This window comes from Rhea pennata, chromosome Z (assembly GCF_028389875.1).
Source record: "Rhea pennata isolate bPtePen1 chromosome Z, bPtePen1.pri, whole genome shotgun sequence".
NCBI lineage: Eukaryota > Metazoa > Chordata > Aves > Rheiformes > Rheidae > Rhea > Rhea pennata.
This window is the reverse complement of record NC_084702.1, coordinates 11,798,046-11,816,670: the sequence shown is the minus strand read 5'-3', so window position 1 is coordinate 11,816,670 and position 18,625 is coordinate 11,798,046. Positions and strand designations below refer to the sequence as shown.

The 18,625-nt window shown below is 37.9% G+C and overlaps 1 protein-coding gene across 2 annotated transcripts; it reads right to left on the bottom strand.

Annotated features, from left to right (window-relative positions):
• Nucleotides 1-1,205: 1,205 nt before the first annotated feature.
• Nucleotides 1,206-18,553, bottom strand: FKTN (fukutin). Of its 2 annotated transcripts, XM_062599249.1 has the most exons (9): nt 18,289-18,553; nt 16,952-17,011; nt 12,600-12,806; nt 10,161-10,438; nt 8,758-8,890; nt 7,013-7,142; nt 5,741-5,874; nt 4,199-4,326; nt 1,206-3,617 (listed from the first exon to the last, which is right to left on the bottom strand). In XM_062599249.1, the coding sequence occupies exons 1-9, from the start codon at nt 18,391-18,393 to the stop codon at nt 3,404-3,406; spliced, it is 1,389 nt and encodes a 462-aa protein (XP_062455233.1). In that variant the 5' UTR covers nt 18,394-18,553; the 3' UTR covers nt 1,206-3,403. The 2 variants fall into 2 exon arrangements, with proteins under 2 accessions (XP_062455233.1, XP_062455234.1); XM_062599250.1 differs by lacking the exons at nt 16,952-17,011; nt 18,289-18,553 and having other exon boundaries at nt 10,161-10,460; nt 12,600-12,677.
• Between the last annotated feature and the right edge of the window lie 72 nt (nt 18,554-18,625).

Below are 18,625 nucleotides of genomic sequence, written 5' to 3'. Positions count from 1 at the left end.
GATTAAAATAATTCAGAAAAGCTCTCCTTTCCATAAGATTTTCAAAACAAAGGTAGTTTGTAAACTACAAAGGCAAAACAGAACTAGAATTAAGAATGCATTTGGGATTATGCAATTCAGAAAAACCTAATGGGAACTAATCTAAACCTGAGTGTTTCTTTAAGGACACAGTACAGTGTGTGCCTTCTAACAGTGCCAGGTTCTACGATGTGTATAGCACTACTTGAGACGCAATCCTACAAGAAGTAGACTTCCCACTGAACAAAGTATGACATAAGATGTGAAAAAAATGCAATGAGTTTGTATAATTACAGAATCTTTTCTTCCTCACATATGGGCACCTCCTTTATTCCAGGTATCTTTGTTCTGTTTTGTTTACCTAGTTTTTGAAATCAGTAACAATGTAAACAGAAATATTCACAAGTCTAGACACCCTGTACTTCAGCTTGAGAGACTCCAAGGCAGCATAATTTGTCATCTTGACTGCAGTAGCACATACGGGTCTGCACCAGAGAATTTGATTCCAGCACCATACAGTCGAACTGACAGACTCGTTCTGCAATCACTGAGAAGTAACTGCAGAGCAAGAGGTAACATACAATGTATTGTACACAGCTACGTAACTTCCTATTATTCTGCCTCATCCTGTGCAATTACAATCTGGCATATCATCTTAGAATTATACAAGGCCAAAGATGTATTCTGGTTTAAAAAGAACCAAAAAATGTTGCAAAACAGGTGCAAACTACCTTTCACTGTTCAACTATTTATGCATTTGGGGGAGAAAGGGTAATGACTTTTTTTGGTACGCGTTGAAAAATCAGGCAAGTAAACCAGGAACCTTCACACAGAACAAGGCCCAAAGATATCACTAGGCAGCAAGATTCTGGTAAATTTGAAGATTCAAGTTTTACATTCTAAGCAAGCAAAAGGCTATTGAAGGAAGGGGACAATGGAAAAGCAAATTCAAAGCAGAGCAGTTTAATAGAGCAGTGTCTTTAAGCACAGCTTTGCAGCAAGAGCTGTACAACTAGATTAATGTAAATGAAGATATAAAATGCTCCTCTAAAAGTAGAGTTTCCACAGTCAAGATACCGGGGAGCACTCCGATGTGAGACGAATCAAAATGTGATACAATAAAACATCATTTGTGCACACTAAATCAAAGCTTAATATAACTGACATTTAATCAAATTTATTAAAAATAAAAAGCTTAAGAAACTGTCAATAAGCGGTATAAGAAACGGTTCGAAAATCTGTGTTATTTTACAATAACTGCAAGTGTGTTAAACACTGCCCAAGATAACAAAACAAAGGATGAATCAATACCTTGCATTGCAAATTAAACTTTCATTTTTTAAATCCATGTTAAACACACATTTGTATTTTTTGAAGAAAAAATATTTTAATTTGAAGAATAAGTTACACACAGTTATAGTCAAATATTTAAGACATCCTGTCTCAGGGGCATGTACGTTTTCTGTTAGTCCTTCCATCTACATGTACAAAGTCAAAAATTTGACAAGATCATAATTTTCTGACAGTCTCCTTTCTTTCACTCAGTTACATCACATCTGCAAAACTTACAGGTTTATTGTACAGTATTAAAACAAGAACTTAATAACAGAATCCTGAATGCTAAAATCATAATGACATTAGCTTTTGCATTTTAAGGAAAAAACATGAAAAATTCTACCTGAGAAATTATCCCTTATGAAGCAATGTTTATCAAGAGAAATTACATCAGCAGAATTTTACATCTCTTTCTTTTTAATCAGTGAAAACTAACAAAGTTATCATACCACTTGAAAAGCCAGCATGACAAGTCTTTGCCAGAAGCTGAATAATTTACTCCAGTGTTTCAATGGCAGAAGAATTCTGGAACACAGGATTGGCAGGAAAACATACGTGTCACTCCAGGAGGAAACTAGCAGGGAAGTTCCAGAGTGCACTTGGAATGGTACAGTAGTAAACCAGCCACATGGCAGTGGCTATTTCATCTCTTCAGAACAGTATAAATTCAAATACACAGTTGAAAACTGCAAATCAACACAATGCAAACCGTAGACTCACTCTATTTCTACCAAGTAACAGACTGAAAATCTGTGACTTAGACTTTTTTGTAAGAAAATATGAGAAACATTCAGTATCTTCACAATGGTTCACAAGTACCCCTGGGTCTGTACCATACACATAGTAGTTTTAACTCACTAGCAACTCTTATTCTTATCTTCCCTGCACAGGGGTCTGGAGAAAACTCAGACACACAAGCTCACATGAAAACTGTCATCTCTCAACAAAACACTGAACAAAAAAGCTTATTTCACTTACCAAAAGTCCAAGCAGCAACAAGAGGAGAGAGAATTGTCAGGCTTCAGCTCCCTCTCCTTTCAAAGCCTAGTGTTACGCTAATACTTCACTTGCAATAAAGCTATTGCAAATTTGATGGAACAGTTAGCATTTGTACACACTTCTGCTTATATTTAGAGAAGAATGATGTTTCTCAGAGATCTTTGCTCTGTGATCTCAAGTTAAACAGAATTTTATCAATAACCCATTTCTATCTGTAAAAAAGCACATATAGCTATAATTTGGTAAAATCAACTCACAATTTGTACATTAGGAACACTAATTGGGACATCAAATCTAAATTATCTTTTTTCATGTGAAATACCTCCTTGCTGCATACATTTTCATGTTCTTAAAAAAAACAGAAGGAAAAAAAGCAGGTAACATTCTCTGCCATATTTGCATGCAGTGGTTAGTTTATGAAAAGAATAACTGTTCTAAGAAAATCTCCAGTGTAGACGGGCCTTTCAGCTCCTCCTCCCAGTCATTTATTACACTGTTTCCCAAAGCTGCCTACATCTAAAGCAGGTTACATAGGCTCTGTGCAATTGAAAAAGGTTCCACTCCAAGAGCAACCTGCTACACACTGTAGGGGATAATTCTGTGTTTAAGAGCCAAAAATTGAAAATGACATCTCAGGAAAAAGAAAAAAAAAAAAAAAAAAAGAGGAGGAGGACTTGTCTGGGATTTGTCCATTCTATCTGCCTCTTGAGCTGGAGAAAATTTTGATGAACTCTAGAAAGTCTAAGTCATTTGGCCGAGGTTTTTACTTAAATATTCACTGCCCATGAGTTTATTGCAATACTATTTCTCTACATTCCTTATGCACCTTTTTCTTTGCAGTCTGCCTTCTCTTTAATTCCTACATCCAGCCTTTAATTTTTTCCTTTAATTGTCTAGGAGAATGCATGATGAAGGTAACTGTTTAGCAGAAAAAGGTAAATGTCTCCTCAGGAAACAGATGAGACCTCACAAAAGGAATGTATACCTTAAGGAAAAGGTAAATTACAAACCGTTTCAAGGATACCAGCATGCTCTATTAACAGCCCAGTGATCAGTAGATTTGAATAACATCATCCCATTCATCGACAGGCCAGATGCCATTCTCTTGAACATTGGATGGTGAGCTCTTCCAGTCCCATGTCTTCACAGGAACCCTCCAGTCTGGGCCATAGTTGGCTTCCACATACTGGAGGGTTTCACAGGGTACATGTACTTTGAGTTCTACAAATTCAGTCCAACACAGAGTAAACTTTGGAAAGAGATACCTGCATTGTAAGAGAATATGATCATTAGCATAAGACTGAGAGGTGTACCTGTTTACATCTATGTAGAAAGTAAGCACCTTTGGCAAGTCATCACCTTATTTTTATGGGTTTTCTCATTACATAATTATCTATGTTATAGAGGGGAAGTTATTATTTACTTATTAGACAAGTGCTATCAGCCATAACTAGTTAATATTTGTAACGTGTTCTTAGGGCAATCTTGATGCTATTGCTCTTTATCCCTATGCTATTCTGTCACCTGTAGGAAATTAATTTAAGTGGAAAAGTAGAGCTATGGACAGAGTTTAACAGTCTACTACTTTAGATTTCATAAGAAAATTGACATTTGAGAAGTCCAGCACCTTTCCAGTAAGGCATGAGTAGTACTGTTCTTTTCCACTTCTGTAGTTTCAAAGCACAAAATATCCACTGATTCCCCTACAATGACTGCCCTTCCCACCAACAGAGCAGACTGCTGACTGCTAGCTCTAGAACTTCGCTACACAACAACGTACAACACAGAATGCCAACACTAACTTATTCTACTCCTTTCCTGCTAGAGGCACAAACACAGTTCATACTTAAATTTTTTGCCCGATTTGGCCTGAGTTCCTCCATTCCATATGTGGTCATCCTCTTCATAGAAGAAAAAAATATCAAGTTTTATATCACCTTCTCCCTGGAAAGAGAGTTCCAAGCTGTCTTCTACCTGCAGGACAAACATAGACATAGTACATACTCGTAGAAATACAGAAAAAATGCAAGGCTACTTATGGCAGTAGGTTTCAAAGAATAAAGTTCTTCAGTGTTGCAGGGTGTCTCCTAGTCTAACTGAAGAAAATACATTAACTTAGCAATTTTGGTTTTGGTGTCTTGAGAAAACGGAAAATTTTCTTCACCTCAATGGGAACTACCTTCTTCCTCACTCTAGCCCCAATATCTCTAGCATCAACTCTTTATTTTCTCCCACAAAGCCAGCAAAGAGCTATTTATTTGGGCTCAACTGTAAAGTCTGGCTGCTTTGGTAGGAAAAAAAAGTGAAAGCGAAACCAGTGGTTTCTGATAGGACACGATAAGATCTGTGTAAAAAAAGATGGTAGACTAAAGCAAACTGGTTCCATACCTGTGCTTCAAATAAAATACATGAAAATACAGAATGACAATCTTTACTTGGCAAGGAAACCAGCTTCTCTAATCGGGAATTGTTTATACCTAACTCCCTCAGAAGAAGAGATATCACTGTGTATGTTTAAAATAGGAATGAAGAAAGTGTTCATCAGACAAAACTCTAGGTAGTCCTAACAGTACTGTCCACTTAACATCATAACAGATCAGCTTCAACAGCTGCTTTCACTATAGTTTGAGCACCATGATCTACTTCAAGTTCCCACCTTTCTTCACACAGCTCACATAGTATCCTACCACAATTCATGAAGGCACTGCTAAATCTAAGACTGCAATTTGATAAAAAAATCCTTATGTAGAGCAGCAGAATAACCTCAGTGAATAAACAAATGATTAATAGGTATCTTTACTTAAAACACTTCCTCTCTGCTAAAACATCTACTAGCACCAATTAATATCTCTTGAATTGTAGCTGAAATGTCATATCCCTGTAATTTTGCTTTTCTTCTTTACCTTCACATTCCATTCTACAGCCTGTGCTCTGAAAAGCTAAGGTCCATCATTGGCTTGTGGGGACAAACTCCCTCTCTGCTACCTTTGCATACAAGACTACACAATCCAAGTGCTATCACTATTCCTCCTCTATGATCAGGCCCATTCAATAGCAAAGATAGAATTCTATGTTGATTTTTCAGTTTCTCTAGCACCTCTGAAGCAAATAAGATCTCCTTAAAAATAATTATAAATTTATTCTGAAGTAGCATTCTGATTCTCCAAACAGGACTATGGCTATTAAAAAAAGTGTTCTGTATAGTCAGATACTGCCCAAAAGAAAATACAGAAGTCAATGAGACTATGTGTTTGAGTAGATCACTCATGAGTAAATACACGGGAAGAGACCTCAGACATTCAATTCAATGGAAATAGTCTGCAGCTACACTCAGACTGATAAACCTACTAAAAAGACGCATAAAGCAAGCTGTTCATTATCTGCATACCTTCCCAAATTTGTGCTTCAGCGGTAATCCTGCTTTCTGAAATGCTGGAATGATATCTGCTTTGTAGTCCCTTATAAAGACCCCCAAATCCACATCTTTGCTGTAAGGAATGATATTGCACTGTCTATACCAGCCTGAGGTAAAAAAGAAAAAAAAATAAATTCGTTAATTTAGAAACACTAGGAATATACAGCCAGAACTAAAGATAAGACTGAACTGACAAAAGATCAACAGGCAGAGATTCTTCAAAGAGGTGATAGACAAGATTTCCATCTTTCTGTAGCAGCAAACTGACCATACTGAAGAAAACAAATATTACTCTACTTATAGTCAGCTCCCTTCTCCAAAAAGCCAGGAATGAGAGGAATCACTAATACTATTGAAGATAAAATATCTTCAGTTTTCTAATCTAAATGTCTTTAGAGAAAAAATATATTAGATCTCGGTCCAGATCTAGTCAGCAGGGACCAGTTACAGGGATAAAATTCTATTTAATTTGAAACAATTACTTCAAACAGTGTCTGAGATGTAAATCACCTTTTAATTACTAAAAGGGAACAAGACAGGATGGACATCCTTTCACCTATTTCATTAAAGCGTTTTTTTGTAACTGTCTATTCAGAAGGTGATTGTTCCTAAAACTAAACAAATACAAGCCAAATGTTCACACATATGAACTTATATAATCTGCTTCAGTAATGAGGAAAAAGTCTTTCCTGTAATTAAGACATTATTTTCAGCTTTCATAAAACTGAAAACCCACGATACCTACTCTAATTGGCTGATGTGTAAAAGACTGTTTTAAAATAAATAAATGTAAACCATGTTTACAAAGTCCGTGATAAATACCAATTTGTATACAAAGAAAATCAGGTGACAGCATATAGGGACATCATAAAAATGTGCCATCACACACATGTATGTATGTATTTTCCAGCTACTATTTCAATAAATTGTACAGCACAATTTAGGGAAATACTTACCACCTTCTAAGCTCTGATAACACAACACCTGTGCTAAAAACATTAAGCACTTAAAGTTTGCTCAGAATTTCCAAGAGTCAGAATTTGAAAGAAAAAGCATTTGGTCAGGAGCAAAAAAAAGCTTAGTTCAATAGAGCTAATGTGGAGCACCTGCCTGAAATTTAACATACAGGACCTTCCAACCTTGTATGTTTAGCCACTAACCTCAGCTCACAGCATAAAAGTGACAGAAGATGAAATGCTTAAAGTTTCAGATGAGCTAAAGAGCACAACATCACACATGCTTTACCAAGACAGGTTCCACTGCTCAGCCAGAACTTTACTCCTAAGTTATTTAGTGTCAGGGCAGCCAGATGTAGCAAGGATTTTGCTTTTTTTCTGAACTCCACTGCATCAAAAGAGGCGTCATCAGGGTACAACTAGAAACCAAAGGAAAAGTCAGCTATTTTCAGAGAACAAACACCTCCCTTCACTTTTTAGTGTCCTAATTAAAAATAAACTTTAAAAATTTTAATTAAGTAATATCTGGGTATTATCTGTTTCCATGTAACTCAGTTTGACTCAGTGCACTGGAACGGCAAAATAAATTTAAGCTCTGAAAAAAATCACTCTTCAGCTTTTCCAAAACAGCAGAATGCAAAGTCAAACCAAAAAAGTGAAAGAATGTGTATTAGGCACTGTGACTTTCCAAAGGGACAACAGAGGCAGAATTAGACTCTGAGTGCATTACAAGTTTATTTGGCGCCACCAAGTGTTACAACTTGATACTGACAATTTCTGCCATTTAATAGTAACGATAGGAACAGAAAATAGTACCTGTCCTCAGCTACAAAAATCCTGCTGCAAGATCTTCTGTAATGCGAAGCCAAAAACAATATGGAAAATCCTGGGTAAACGCTACCCTGCCAAACTCATGAACGATGCGCCAATCACTCAGTGAATCACTCAGCATCACTAATGATTTCACTGGGAGCTCCTCAAACACAGTTGAGATGAGAATTTACTTATCAAAATAGATGCCAACTCCTTTTTTTCAATACTAAAGCTCTAAAGTTCAGTATACCCTTTGAGGCACATTTTATCTGTATGAGGTAGGTAGCACCTGGAGGTCTCAGGGCTAAGGTAAGCACTTTACTGTAAGCATGCTTACAGTTTCCAGACCTTACAGGTAAAGTGACATCACACATGTACACCTGGGTAAACAATCCTGTTACATGCATGGGGAGATAGACAGAGAAAGAATGGTTTTCACATGTAGAGATCAAAGGAGAAAGTTGATCTCGAGTAGAAAGTCTGCCCGAAGTTCTCACATGTCTGAAGAATGGAAACTCTGGTGTCCTCTTTTTTTCCCTTCCCACAGAACTGGAGGTCACACATAGTGACGTGATTCTGACTCTGAAGTCAGAATTGTGGTAACTCAATTTTGTATACCAATTCTTGTCAAGTTAGGACTAAAAGCTCCCTCTACCCCAGCCAGAAGTCATCTACTCTGTTAAATCAGATCATAATACTCTGAAAACACTGTTCGAAATAGTGATTAAACCATTCATTTACATGGTCAAAAAAGGAACAAAAGAAAATTTGAATGAATATGCCCTTTCACATAAACAGAACTAGAATGGTGGAACTGCAGCACATGGTTCAAAGGAAAAAAAAATTACTGAAAACTATGACAAATTCCTTTGTAATATTTTCAACCACAAAGATACAAGAAGTTTTAGTCTTATTTACACGAAATCTATTCAATAGTAACAAATGTGAGAACACTACGGATAGTTTGGCTACCTCATCTTTACAGAGTTATGGACCATGGAAAGAAATATTCTCACAGATCAAAGATGATCTTTTCCAGTGAAAAGCACTAGTTTTATTACTACTTACTAATTTCTGTAGATTAAGTTTCAGAACCTATATTTAACTTCATGTAGGCAAACAGTCCCATTCAAGTCAAACACAACGAAACATTTATAAGTTTGGACTCATCAATGAGCAATTTACATTACATCTCAGAGACACTATCTGATTACCACTAACCTGAAGGAAAGCTCGAGCTTCTCTGTACCTACATTCAAGAAATCTAGAGTGTGATATCTCCTCAAGAAAATTGGATGGATTTTTTGGAATTTGAACTTTTAAGTCATCAATGGAAACAAGCAGAAGTTCAGGCCTGCAGGGAAAGAAAGATTACCTCATTCAATTCCTTTACAAGTCACAAGTCATTTTCTCCTCTAGATCATGTTAAAAACTTAATACACATTACTGCCAACAATTCCTTTGTTCAACAATACCTAAAATTGATCATAAAAGGGCAACAAAACCTTTACTATATTCCTCATGTATTTACAACTTTGAAATAATTGTTTAGAAAGGATTAAATGCTTATAAATCTTTACTTATCATTAGAAATCACTGGTTCTATTAGTGACTCAAGACTTGCACTGAATTTGTTCAAAGCTGTTATTCAGTGTTTTTGAAGATTCAGGCTGGTTTAAAATATAAAAGCTGTTCACAATGAATAAGATGCAATATTTAATAGCTTACATAATTGAATTTAAATGTTTAGGCACATAACAAGTACAGATTCATGGTTTAAAAAGGAAGAAAGAGTGGCCTCAATTTAAAGAGAAAATATAAATAGATTTATTTTGACCTATGACATGTTTAGTTGTTTCTCTCTGATTTCTTATGATACATGCACATACCACTAACTTTTAAGAACAATATTCTTATAGGCTATGCACCTTGCTTTGAAAATATTGATAGGATTTGCTTTGTTGACAAGTACCACCAACAACTCTGGTATTTGTACAAGTCAGGAGTCCTCTCAGTGCTTTAGAGGTATGGGTTAGATGGAACAGTTGGCACGTACCTTTGTATTCACTTCTCTTTATTCACATTCTTTAAACACCAGTCATTTAGACTATTATTAAACAGATTTCTGCTACCTCTCCTTTTCCTTTGATGATCAACATTAAAAACACCTCTGTATTCAACTTTTGGCTATATATTATTATAGAAAGCTTTTTGATAATAGCTACTACCTTAAACTCAAATATTAGTAACACAACCCATATCCTGCATGACATTTGTTTCAGAATACTTCATACACAAGATGACAGTCATCAGATACTTTTAAACGTTAGTCAGATGTGTCTTCTGGAGATCAAAATATCCTAACACATACCAAATATGTATCTGCTATTATTAAATTTCCTGCTGCTTCTACTTTAACCCTCTCACTTTTGCATTCATAAACAGTAGGAAACTCTAGTATGCAGAACTGAATTTATCTTTATGCATTTAATTTATCTGTACTTTGAGAGCTAAATTATTCATGAGTTGAATTTTATAACCTGATTTTTAGAAAAGAATAATTTTACATACAGGAGAAAGGAGAAGGGCCGTTGTGGCTCTTTCTTCCTCGTTTGTGAACTCACTTTTCATACGCTCCAGGGTAGCGACCAAAATGAAGTTTCCGGAAAGGCACAAACTTTCTGTCCATATGTTGCTTGAGCCTCAAAGGGCCATGCCAGAGGTAGTGGCCACTCCTCTCATAGAAAACTACGAGGTGAATAGCATGAGATGCCAGTTTAAAGATGTAGTGCAAGGGAATTTCAATCCCAGACAGGTCATCCATTCCATCCAACCGGGGGTCTTTGTTTAGAATCTTTAGCCACTGGAACCCCATTTTCTCAGCAGTTCTAAAAAGGTCCATCTAAAAATGAGAGAAAAAAAAGCTAAAGAGAATAGAAACAAAAATTGAATGCCAAATGCTTATTATAGACTAACATTATTCCTAATTTTCATGGTCTTTAAAGGTAAGCATAAACTGCTCCAAAATAAGATCTTAAATACCAGCTATAATCACCTGCAACTGCTTTTTCCTTTTATTGATGTTTGTCCCTCAAACTATTCAATAAAACATTATAAGTGCTGTAAGCTTTTCCCCAGATTGTACTCACTTCTGTAGTGTCAAAAAATAACCTTTGCTGAAACTCTTATTTGATACAAAGTAAAATCCAAGATCTTTCCCATAATCCTACCTTCAGTATTCTAAGAAAACCATCCATGTGCACAGATAGCTATGAAGAGACTTCACTCAGATTTTTAAAAATATATTAACAGTAAAGCCAGTGACTCACGTTACTAGAGATTCTACTATTTAATTACTCTGTACTTCCCAGAAAAATCTCAAAGCCTGTAGAAAGTTTTACAGTCTTTATGACTTTGGATATTCTGTTCCATGCAGAATTTTAGGTAGAAAAGTCTGAACTTTTCAAGAAGCATTCTAAGCAGAAGTTTCTCTCCTAGATTCAGCTTCGGTCATTACTTCTTTCAGGGTAATTTTTTTCATACATTCACTTTGCTTCCTTCCACTTTCTGCCTGCTTCAACCTGACTATACAGCCACTTCCTCTAAAACTGACCATTTCAAGAAATGAATTTCCTTGCAGGTAAGTGTGCTCTTTCTCACTATCTCTCTTCTTTTTAGCTTAGATTTTACATTTTTGAATCCCAGAGCAAAATCAAGAGCGTCCGCATTTGGGCTAAGACTGTTCTTTCACAGACTACCTGTAGCTTCAAACTATTCTCAAAAATTATTCTCATGTTCAACCTGATATTCCTGAAGTACTCAAATAATGATATCACTAATGTATACACAATTACTGAAAAATCTTATTTTATGCTTTACATAAATGCTAGTCTAAACATCATCAACCACTGAACATTAACATTAGGTAACAGGCAAGCCGTCTGACTTCATTCAGTATTTTCATTAAATAGCTCTTGCAGACAGCTTTTAAAAACTTCTGGTTATCTGAAATAACCAAAAGTTACTTACCATATCCATCTTGAAATATATCATACAGGTCTATTAGTGTCTCCTCTGGATGCCAGAGATAGGACCATAGACAGAATAGAGCAATAAGGAGGTGGCATTTTAATAGTGTTCCATACACATGGCCTCCTTCTCAATTTAAATCCTTAACTGCAATGGGAAAAACAGCTGATTGATCGGATCCAGAGTGCTAACACTCTTCACCAGAGCGTGACTGCTTCTGTAAAATAGTGTTAGCCCATTTGAAAGTTTCTTCCTTAAAAAAAATTAGTGTCATCTCTAGTTTGTATATATTAATATATATTTCTAGACGGCACTTAGCTAATAAAGTAATCTTGAATTACATTTTATCCTCGATCATATGTTATATTTCTGGTTTTATCACATTCGTTTACAAATCTCAGAATACCAGAGTAAAGCATAGGTCCTAACATACTAAATGACAAAATAAAATCCTGTAAGCACACAGATACACAAATTGAGACTGTCCTAAAAGAAATGTAAGGCTGCAGCCTGTGTTAGTTTTTCTAGCTTTGTCGCACCAATTCCTCTACTTTTGCTTTGACAGATCCCCTAACTCAAGATTTACTATGGCTGTATCTCCACCATAAAAGTTTCCTTCTTCCTTTCTGACAGGCCACATCTTTCTTTTTGAAGGTGGCCTCTTCTTACAACTGCTTATGAATATTGCTGACTACCTTTAAAAACTTGTGGTTATCTGAAATGGCTCCTAAAGTATCCATCTTCTAAACACTTTACTTCCTTCAAAGCATCAGGGTTATTCTCTTGACTTCCTTCAAAGCATCAGGGTTATTCTCTTTTGATGACTCATATGTTTTTAAAACCAAATAGACTACTGCCTGAATACCTTTTGTCAAAGGGTAGAGAAAGATATTTTTGCTAATCTTTTTTTTTTTTTTTTTTGAATAGAATTTCCACAGAATGTATTCAGAGTCCTTAATAAAAACACAAGCATTATGTCACAGGATCCTACATTACAATACACAAACAAGAACTGGAGAAGAAAAGACACTTACTTCATGTTTCCATGTTTTGTCCAGTAGTGCAAATGTAGTAAAGTCTGTGCCTGCAGCACAGAAATACTTGCATTCTGGGCTAGGGCCATCAGAAGAACTTCTGATCTGTTCGATGTCTTTATCAATCAGTCCCAGTACCAAAGGATCAATTAAATACACCGGTATACTTTGACTGGATATTAAACCTAGGAACTTCTTAACCACATGCTATTTGATAGAAGAGAAAAATAGAAGTTAGAAACATTTTCTTTAAGTGTGCAAAGGTTAATGCTTTAAAAGTATAGGCTCATGGACACAAGGTACACTTATCTTCCAAAAATACTCTGAACTCTTCTGAGTATGAGCTTTACTTCCACAAATAGCTGCTGATACAGAAATTTTCTTTCAGAAGAACAATCTGGTCTCAGGTCTTTCAAGTTTCTAAGCCTAGAGGATAAACCTTTTAGAGTGGTACATTTCTGAAGGTTAGGAAAGCACTTAGACTGAGCAGTAGAGCATCCACATAGAATAGAAATAACAGGACCAGATGAGATGCACTTGTGAGTGCTAAGGGAGCTGACTGACATCATTCTGAGGTTGATCTCTGGCATCTTGAAAGGTCAGAGTGATCAGAAGCAGCTCCTGAAATGTGGGAAGAGGAAAACACCATGCCATCTTCAAAAGGAGAGGAACTCTAGTCAGCTTAATCTCAGTCTCCAGGGAGCCTCTGGAGCAAACGCCCCTGGGAAATTGCATCCAAGCACAAGAAGGACAAGACGACTACAACAGATTTACCAAGGGCAAAATGCACCTAATCACCCTGATTATCTTAGAGGAAGAAATAAATGGCCCTGTGGACAAGGGGAGAGCAATGCACCTTGACTGCAGCAACGCTTTTGACCCACTCCCCTATAGCACTGCACACCTAATGGGCTGAGATACAGACCAGACAAGTGGACAAAACACTACGTGCAGAACTAGCTCCATCAGTATGCTGGAGGGCAGGACTGCTCTTCAGAGGCACCTCAGCATGCTGCAGAAACAGGCAGACAGGAACACCATCATGGGCAACGCAGGCAAAAGCAAAGCCCTGCTTCTGCAATGGGAGAGCCCCATGCAGCAGCACTGGCGAGGGGATCCCTGAAGGAAGAGCAGCTCTGCAGAGGAGCAGCTGAGAGGCCTGCTCAACAAACACAGGAATCTGCAGCACACCTCTATGGCCACAACAGCCAGACACACGCTGGGCTGCAGCCAGCCGCAAGACAGCAACCACGGGATCAACAGAAGTCATTGCTCCTCTCATTCTGGCCCTTGTCAGACTGCATCTGGAGTCTTGTCTCCAGGTCTGCGCTTCCCAGGACTAAATGGACACTGACATACTGGAGCAAGCCCAGTGGAGGGCCAACAGCCCTCCAGTCAAGGAACCAGACCCCAGGAAAAGTCTGTGGTAATTTGGGTTGTTCAGCCTCAGGCAAGAAGGCAAGAGAGGGGATCTGATTTCTGTCTTCAACTATATAACACAAAGGCACAGGGGAGATGGAGTTGTATTCAGCCTCTGAAAAGTTGAAATGTACTTGTCATGAGTAGCAATACAGGAAATCCTTATCAGACGTTAGTAAAACTTTTATGTCTGGTCAGACACTGGAATAGGGGCCCAGAGAGGTTGTGAGATCTCCATCTTTGGAGATGCTCAAAGTTTACCTGGCAAAAGGCTGGAGTAATCCAGTCTAGTCAGCTCTGCTCTACACAAAGACCAGAATCTGCATAAATTATTACATGACTCTAACAGTAGTATGGCACATACTGAATAAAGACTTCACATAACTTGAATAGACCTTACATGCAAAAGATTGGTCAGAGCACACCTTTAAGGCAGACAAGAGCTCTCCTATCTGAACATTTTCTATATCGTTCACATTTTAGATTTTGCTAGATTCAGCAGAGACATCTACTGGAAAGAAGGAGTTATACTTTCTGGAAAAAAAAAAGTAACTGCCTAACAACCATAAAAAAAGAGTGGTAAAGTGCAGAAGAGAGTGGTAAAGTGCCCAGTCTTCTACGTTACAAAGTGGTTTAAAAATTACAACCACATCTTCAATTTATAGGGATAGTATATAACGATGTTGGAATTTCTCATCATGCAACTGCTCTCAAAAATCTGAACAATGACTACAGGAAATAATACACTTAAGGGAAATAATACACTTAAGAGGCGGATGCATCTTAAAAAATTAAAAGCTTTGTATATATTTACAAATCAATTACTTTCTTGACAAAAATATATATGATTATTCTTATTTTATTGATGCAGTGAATGAGTAGAATAAATTTTATAATAAAGCATCCTTGGTTAGCGATATTGTTCCAAAACTTTTGCTGAAGGACAAGCAAAGTCAGCTATGTGATCTATTGTAATGCCAGAACGAGCAAGGAGAGTCAGAAGATCAGTTATAGAATGACCAACCAGTTATCCACAGCGTTATCAGCAGTACTAACTCTGCTGCATATGAAAGGTGTTTCAGTGAGAAGGTAAGAAGTGAATGCCAAAGACTGATATCCAGTCATTCGATAACAGTACAGCTGGTGCTCATGAAACTATGGCCACATTGCATTAAGAGCTAAAAACAGTAGTAAGAAGATTCAGTGCCTGGTAAGAGGATTATTACGCAACTCAGCAGAGAATTTCAATCAAGTACATTTAAACACCTATGAAATAAAGTCTGTTACTACAGAATGTAACTGATGTATTCAAATGTAATAGTTACATTTACTGGCTTAAGGTGCAGTTCTAATGAAAAAAAGATTTGGTTACAGTAGCATTATGAGGCTTTATGTTTGTTACATTTCAAGGATTCTAGACCAAGCCTAACAAGGGAAAAGGATGGTCAATTGTCCACTGGCCTTCTAACTCAAGCTCTAATCTTCTTCCAGTCATACTCTGAGTCTGTTTAATTAGATTTCACAGGGCAATTTCTGATTCTAGTTCAAGACTTCAGCTTTCAGAGGGGTGCAAAAATGGAAGTGAAGACAAAGTGGATCAACAGCAGAATTTAGGCTATATGGAGCTGAAAGGTAAGTGATGTGCTAACCTTATTTCTGTGGTTAAAATAGCAGCTTCTGAAGAGCAACAAGCAAATGCATACAAAAGTATCTATTATTTTTTCTGTCACTTTTCCAGGAAAATGGCTCCTTTAAGTTGGAACTTAAAGAATCAGTAGAAAGAGATGGTCATGATGTCAAGCATCTAAGAAGAAACCCCTTCAAATAAAATATTGTGAACTCATCAGGCAAGCATTTAAAGAAAGCTGGAAATGGAACAGGTGCCTGGTAAGACTGAGAGGCACTTTGCTTCGTTACCAATAACCCTGTAATCAAGTTAAAGCTTAATGAGAACTCAGTCCACAAACTGGTACGCTGGAAGCTCACTCTGGCCACTGCATATCACATAACACCCTGTAGGTAGTCCCAAGGAGTTCCAGTTTTAAGAGTGCTGATAAATTCCTGGTGCCAGCAAGTAGCCCACAAAGCAGTCTGTTATGATTTTTCCCAAGTACAGCTCTTAATAACAGCATCTTTCCTCCTACTCGGCACAAATAAGTCTTCTGAATCGCTATTTCGCTAACTACCAATATATATCAGATTGCATTTAAAGCAAAGTGCACACCAGTCTCCCTAACCATTTGTGCTGTTCTTGGGAGATCCACTGACAAAGACTTCTGCAAAATGGTAACTACAAAGATTATCAGTGAGTTTCTGATTCCCTGAGGCCAGCACGATGCTCCCAATTCTTGCAAACCTTAAATAAGTCCAAAAAAATTTCCTATTAGAGTGGCACTCATAACATTGCTCCTGAACACTGGAATAAGGCAACAAGTAAATGCTGAAATACAACATTTCTCTGCTTTGGAAAAGCTTTATGGTTCAGAACAAGAAAATAATGAAATATGAGTGGCAGGTCAAGCAACTGCAGCAAGTAAAGAGTTATTTTGTGACCCAAGTACTGCAACCAGTTTCATTACCATGCTACTGCCTGTCAAACAAGCTGCAAGTCAATTAAGTTGTTTTCAACATTCAGTCAAAAAGACCACAAAAGCCTTGATTAACTACATCAGAAAGAATAGGTTTGGCTTCTTACAATATTAAGAACATTGTTAAAGACTGCATAGGCAAAGGCTACAAAGCCATAATCCTGTCTCAGTGTCCTTTTAAACTGATCTTCACAAACATTTCACAGCTTTATTCAGCGAATCTTTTAGACCTTAGTGTTACAAAATGCCTAATGAAGAGGAAATAGAACTAGATTCATAGTTTGCAATTCTGCATGAGTTTTCTCAGATTTGCAAATGAACCATATGAATCAATGATGTACATACCCATCTAGCGCTGTCTTGACCCGACTGGCTTCCTCTGCCTTTTGAAAAAACTGCTCCATTCTATCAAGACCAGAGAAGGAAAAAAAAAAAAAAAGAAGAAGGAAAAAAAAATGTTTAATCTGAATCACTCCTTAGGATTTCTTAAAAGGAATTTTAGAAGCACTTATCCAGTTAGCACTTTATAATAATGACTGTGGTTATGCCTGTGGTCTTAACCACAGTATAGAATGTGAAGTCAGAGCCAACTGTTCTCACTTAGTATATTTAGAAGGACAACAAGCCTTGAGGACTTAAGATATGCAAGGATTGCATGAGCAGACCTCAGGTTCTTAGTCAACATTCCACTAATGCCTCAGCTTTTGACTCTGGAAAAATATGAGGAATTTCTCATTCACAGCCTTATTTATTGTTCCCAATCAGAATGCACAAGAAGCCAAAGTTGATTGTGTCATCTACCACTAAAACTGCTAGCACTTATTAAGAATGCCTTCACCAAAAACAAGGAAAGCCAGGAAACATGATACTTACAGGCTCTTCTGCAAAAAGAAAACAAGAGCACACAGTTGCAAGAAGTTCCTCTGTTGAATCTGCCTTGCAACTGTAAACTATGAATTCCTCAAAAGGAGGATATTTCATTTCCAATAACGTTTTCCCCATTACATAAAGATAATTGTTTTATATCACTGTTAGTGATGGAATGAAACTATGGCCACATTGCATGAAGAGCTAAAAGCAGTAGTAAGAAGATTCAGTGCCTGGTAAGAGGTACTTCCATGGTATGAAAGCAGGATTCAGTCTTAAATGCCTCGAAAATCACAAACACTGAGCTATAAATAAAGCATTAGGAGTACTAAAAAATGCTTCTTTTTTCTTTTAAAAACACTGCTACTGAAACAAGCTGAATAAATTCTCCCTTCCCTGTTTCCTGAGTGGTGGGAACGATGACACACCCTACAGGGAGCAATTAGTTTGACTTCAGTATCAATAAAAGTCACTTAAAAATCAAGCATGAGGAAGGCTTATGAAGAAGTGGTCTTTAGGTGGTTCAGACTTGCAGCCGAGGACACGGGACAACGTCCTGTTCCAGAACTGCACATCTCTGGGCAGCAACGATGCGAACACCAGGCTGAGCACTGAAATCTATCTTTCCCTTGCGACCAGCAGCTAGCTCGGACTATTTGGCTGCGTCACGTCAGCACTACAGGAAATGTTAACAGCATCCAGGAATTTGGGGGACAGGGGGGAGGAGGGGGCGCGTTATTAATACTCTGAACGGAGTGTTACATTTTGCAGTTATCCTAAGAAAGCCAAGCTTCTGCAGTCCCGCCCTCTTTTACCTTCTGCGGTAAGTAGAATTTATAATAGTACAGCTGGCAGAGGAGGAAAACCAAGCTGGTCGCGGTCAGCAGAGCCAGAACCACGTTCCTGTTGATTTTCTGCATCAGTCTTCGGCGCTCACTCGGTCAGCGTTGGAAAGCAGCTCGGCGTCTCTCATCTTTCCCCGTCTCTGACCTTCCCGGCCGCTCCCCTGGGGACAGAAGCGGGCAGACCTCAGCAGCAGGCGCCGCGCCGCCCCGCACCGCCGTGCCCGCGCGGCCCTGCCCTGCCCGCGCCGCGGCTCCCTGGCAGCGCCGGGCCCGGGCGGCGGCGGCGGAGCGCAGCGCCGCCCGCCGC

What these genes read in the sequence shown, in the direction of transcription:
- FKTN (XM_062599249.1), bottom strand. Translation starts at nt 18,393, where the DNA reads ATGCAGAAAATCAACAGGAACGTGGTTCTGGCTCTGCTGACCGCGACC. An exon ending in TACCCTGGAGCGTATGAAAA is followed by an intron (nt 8,891 to 10,160) that starts GTGAGTTCACAA and finishes CTTTCCCTGCAG; the next exon opens with GCCTGAACTTCTGCTTGTTT. An exon ending in AAATCGGGCAAAAAATTTAA is followed by an intron (nt 3,618 to 4,198) that starts GTATGAACTGTG and finishes CTTACAATGCAG; the next exon opens with GTATCTCTTTCCAAAGTTTA.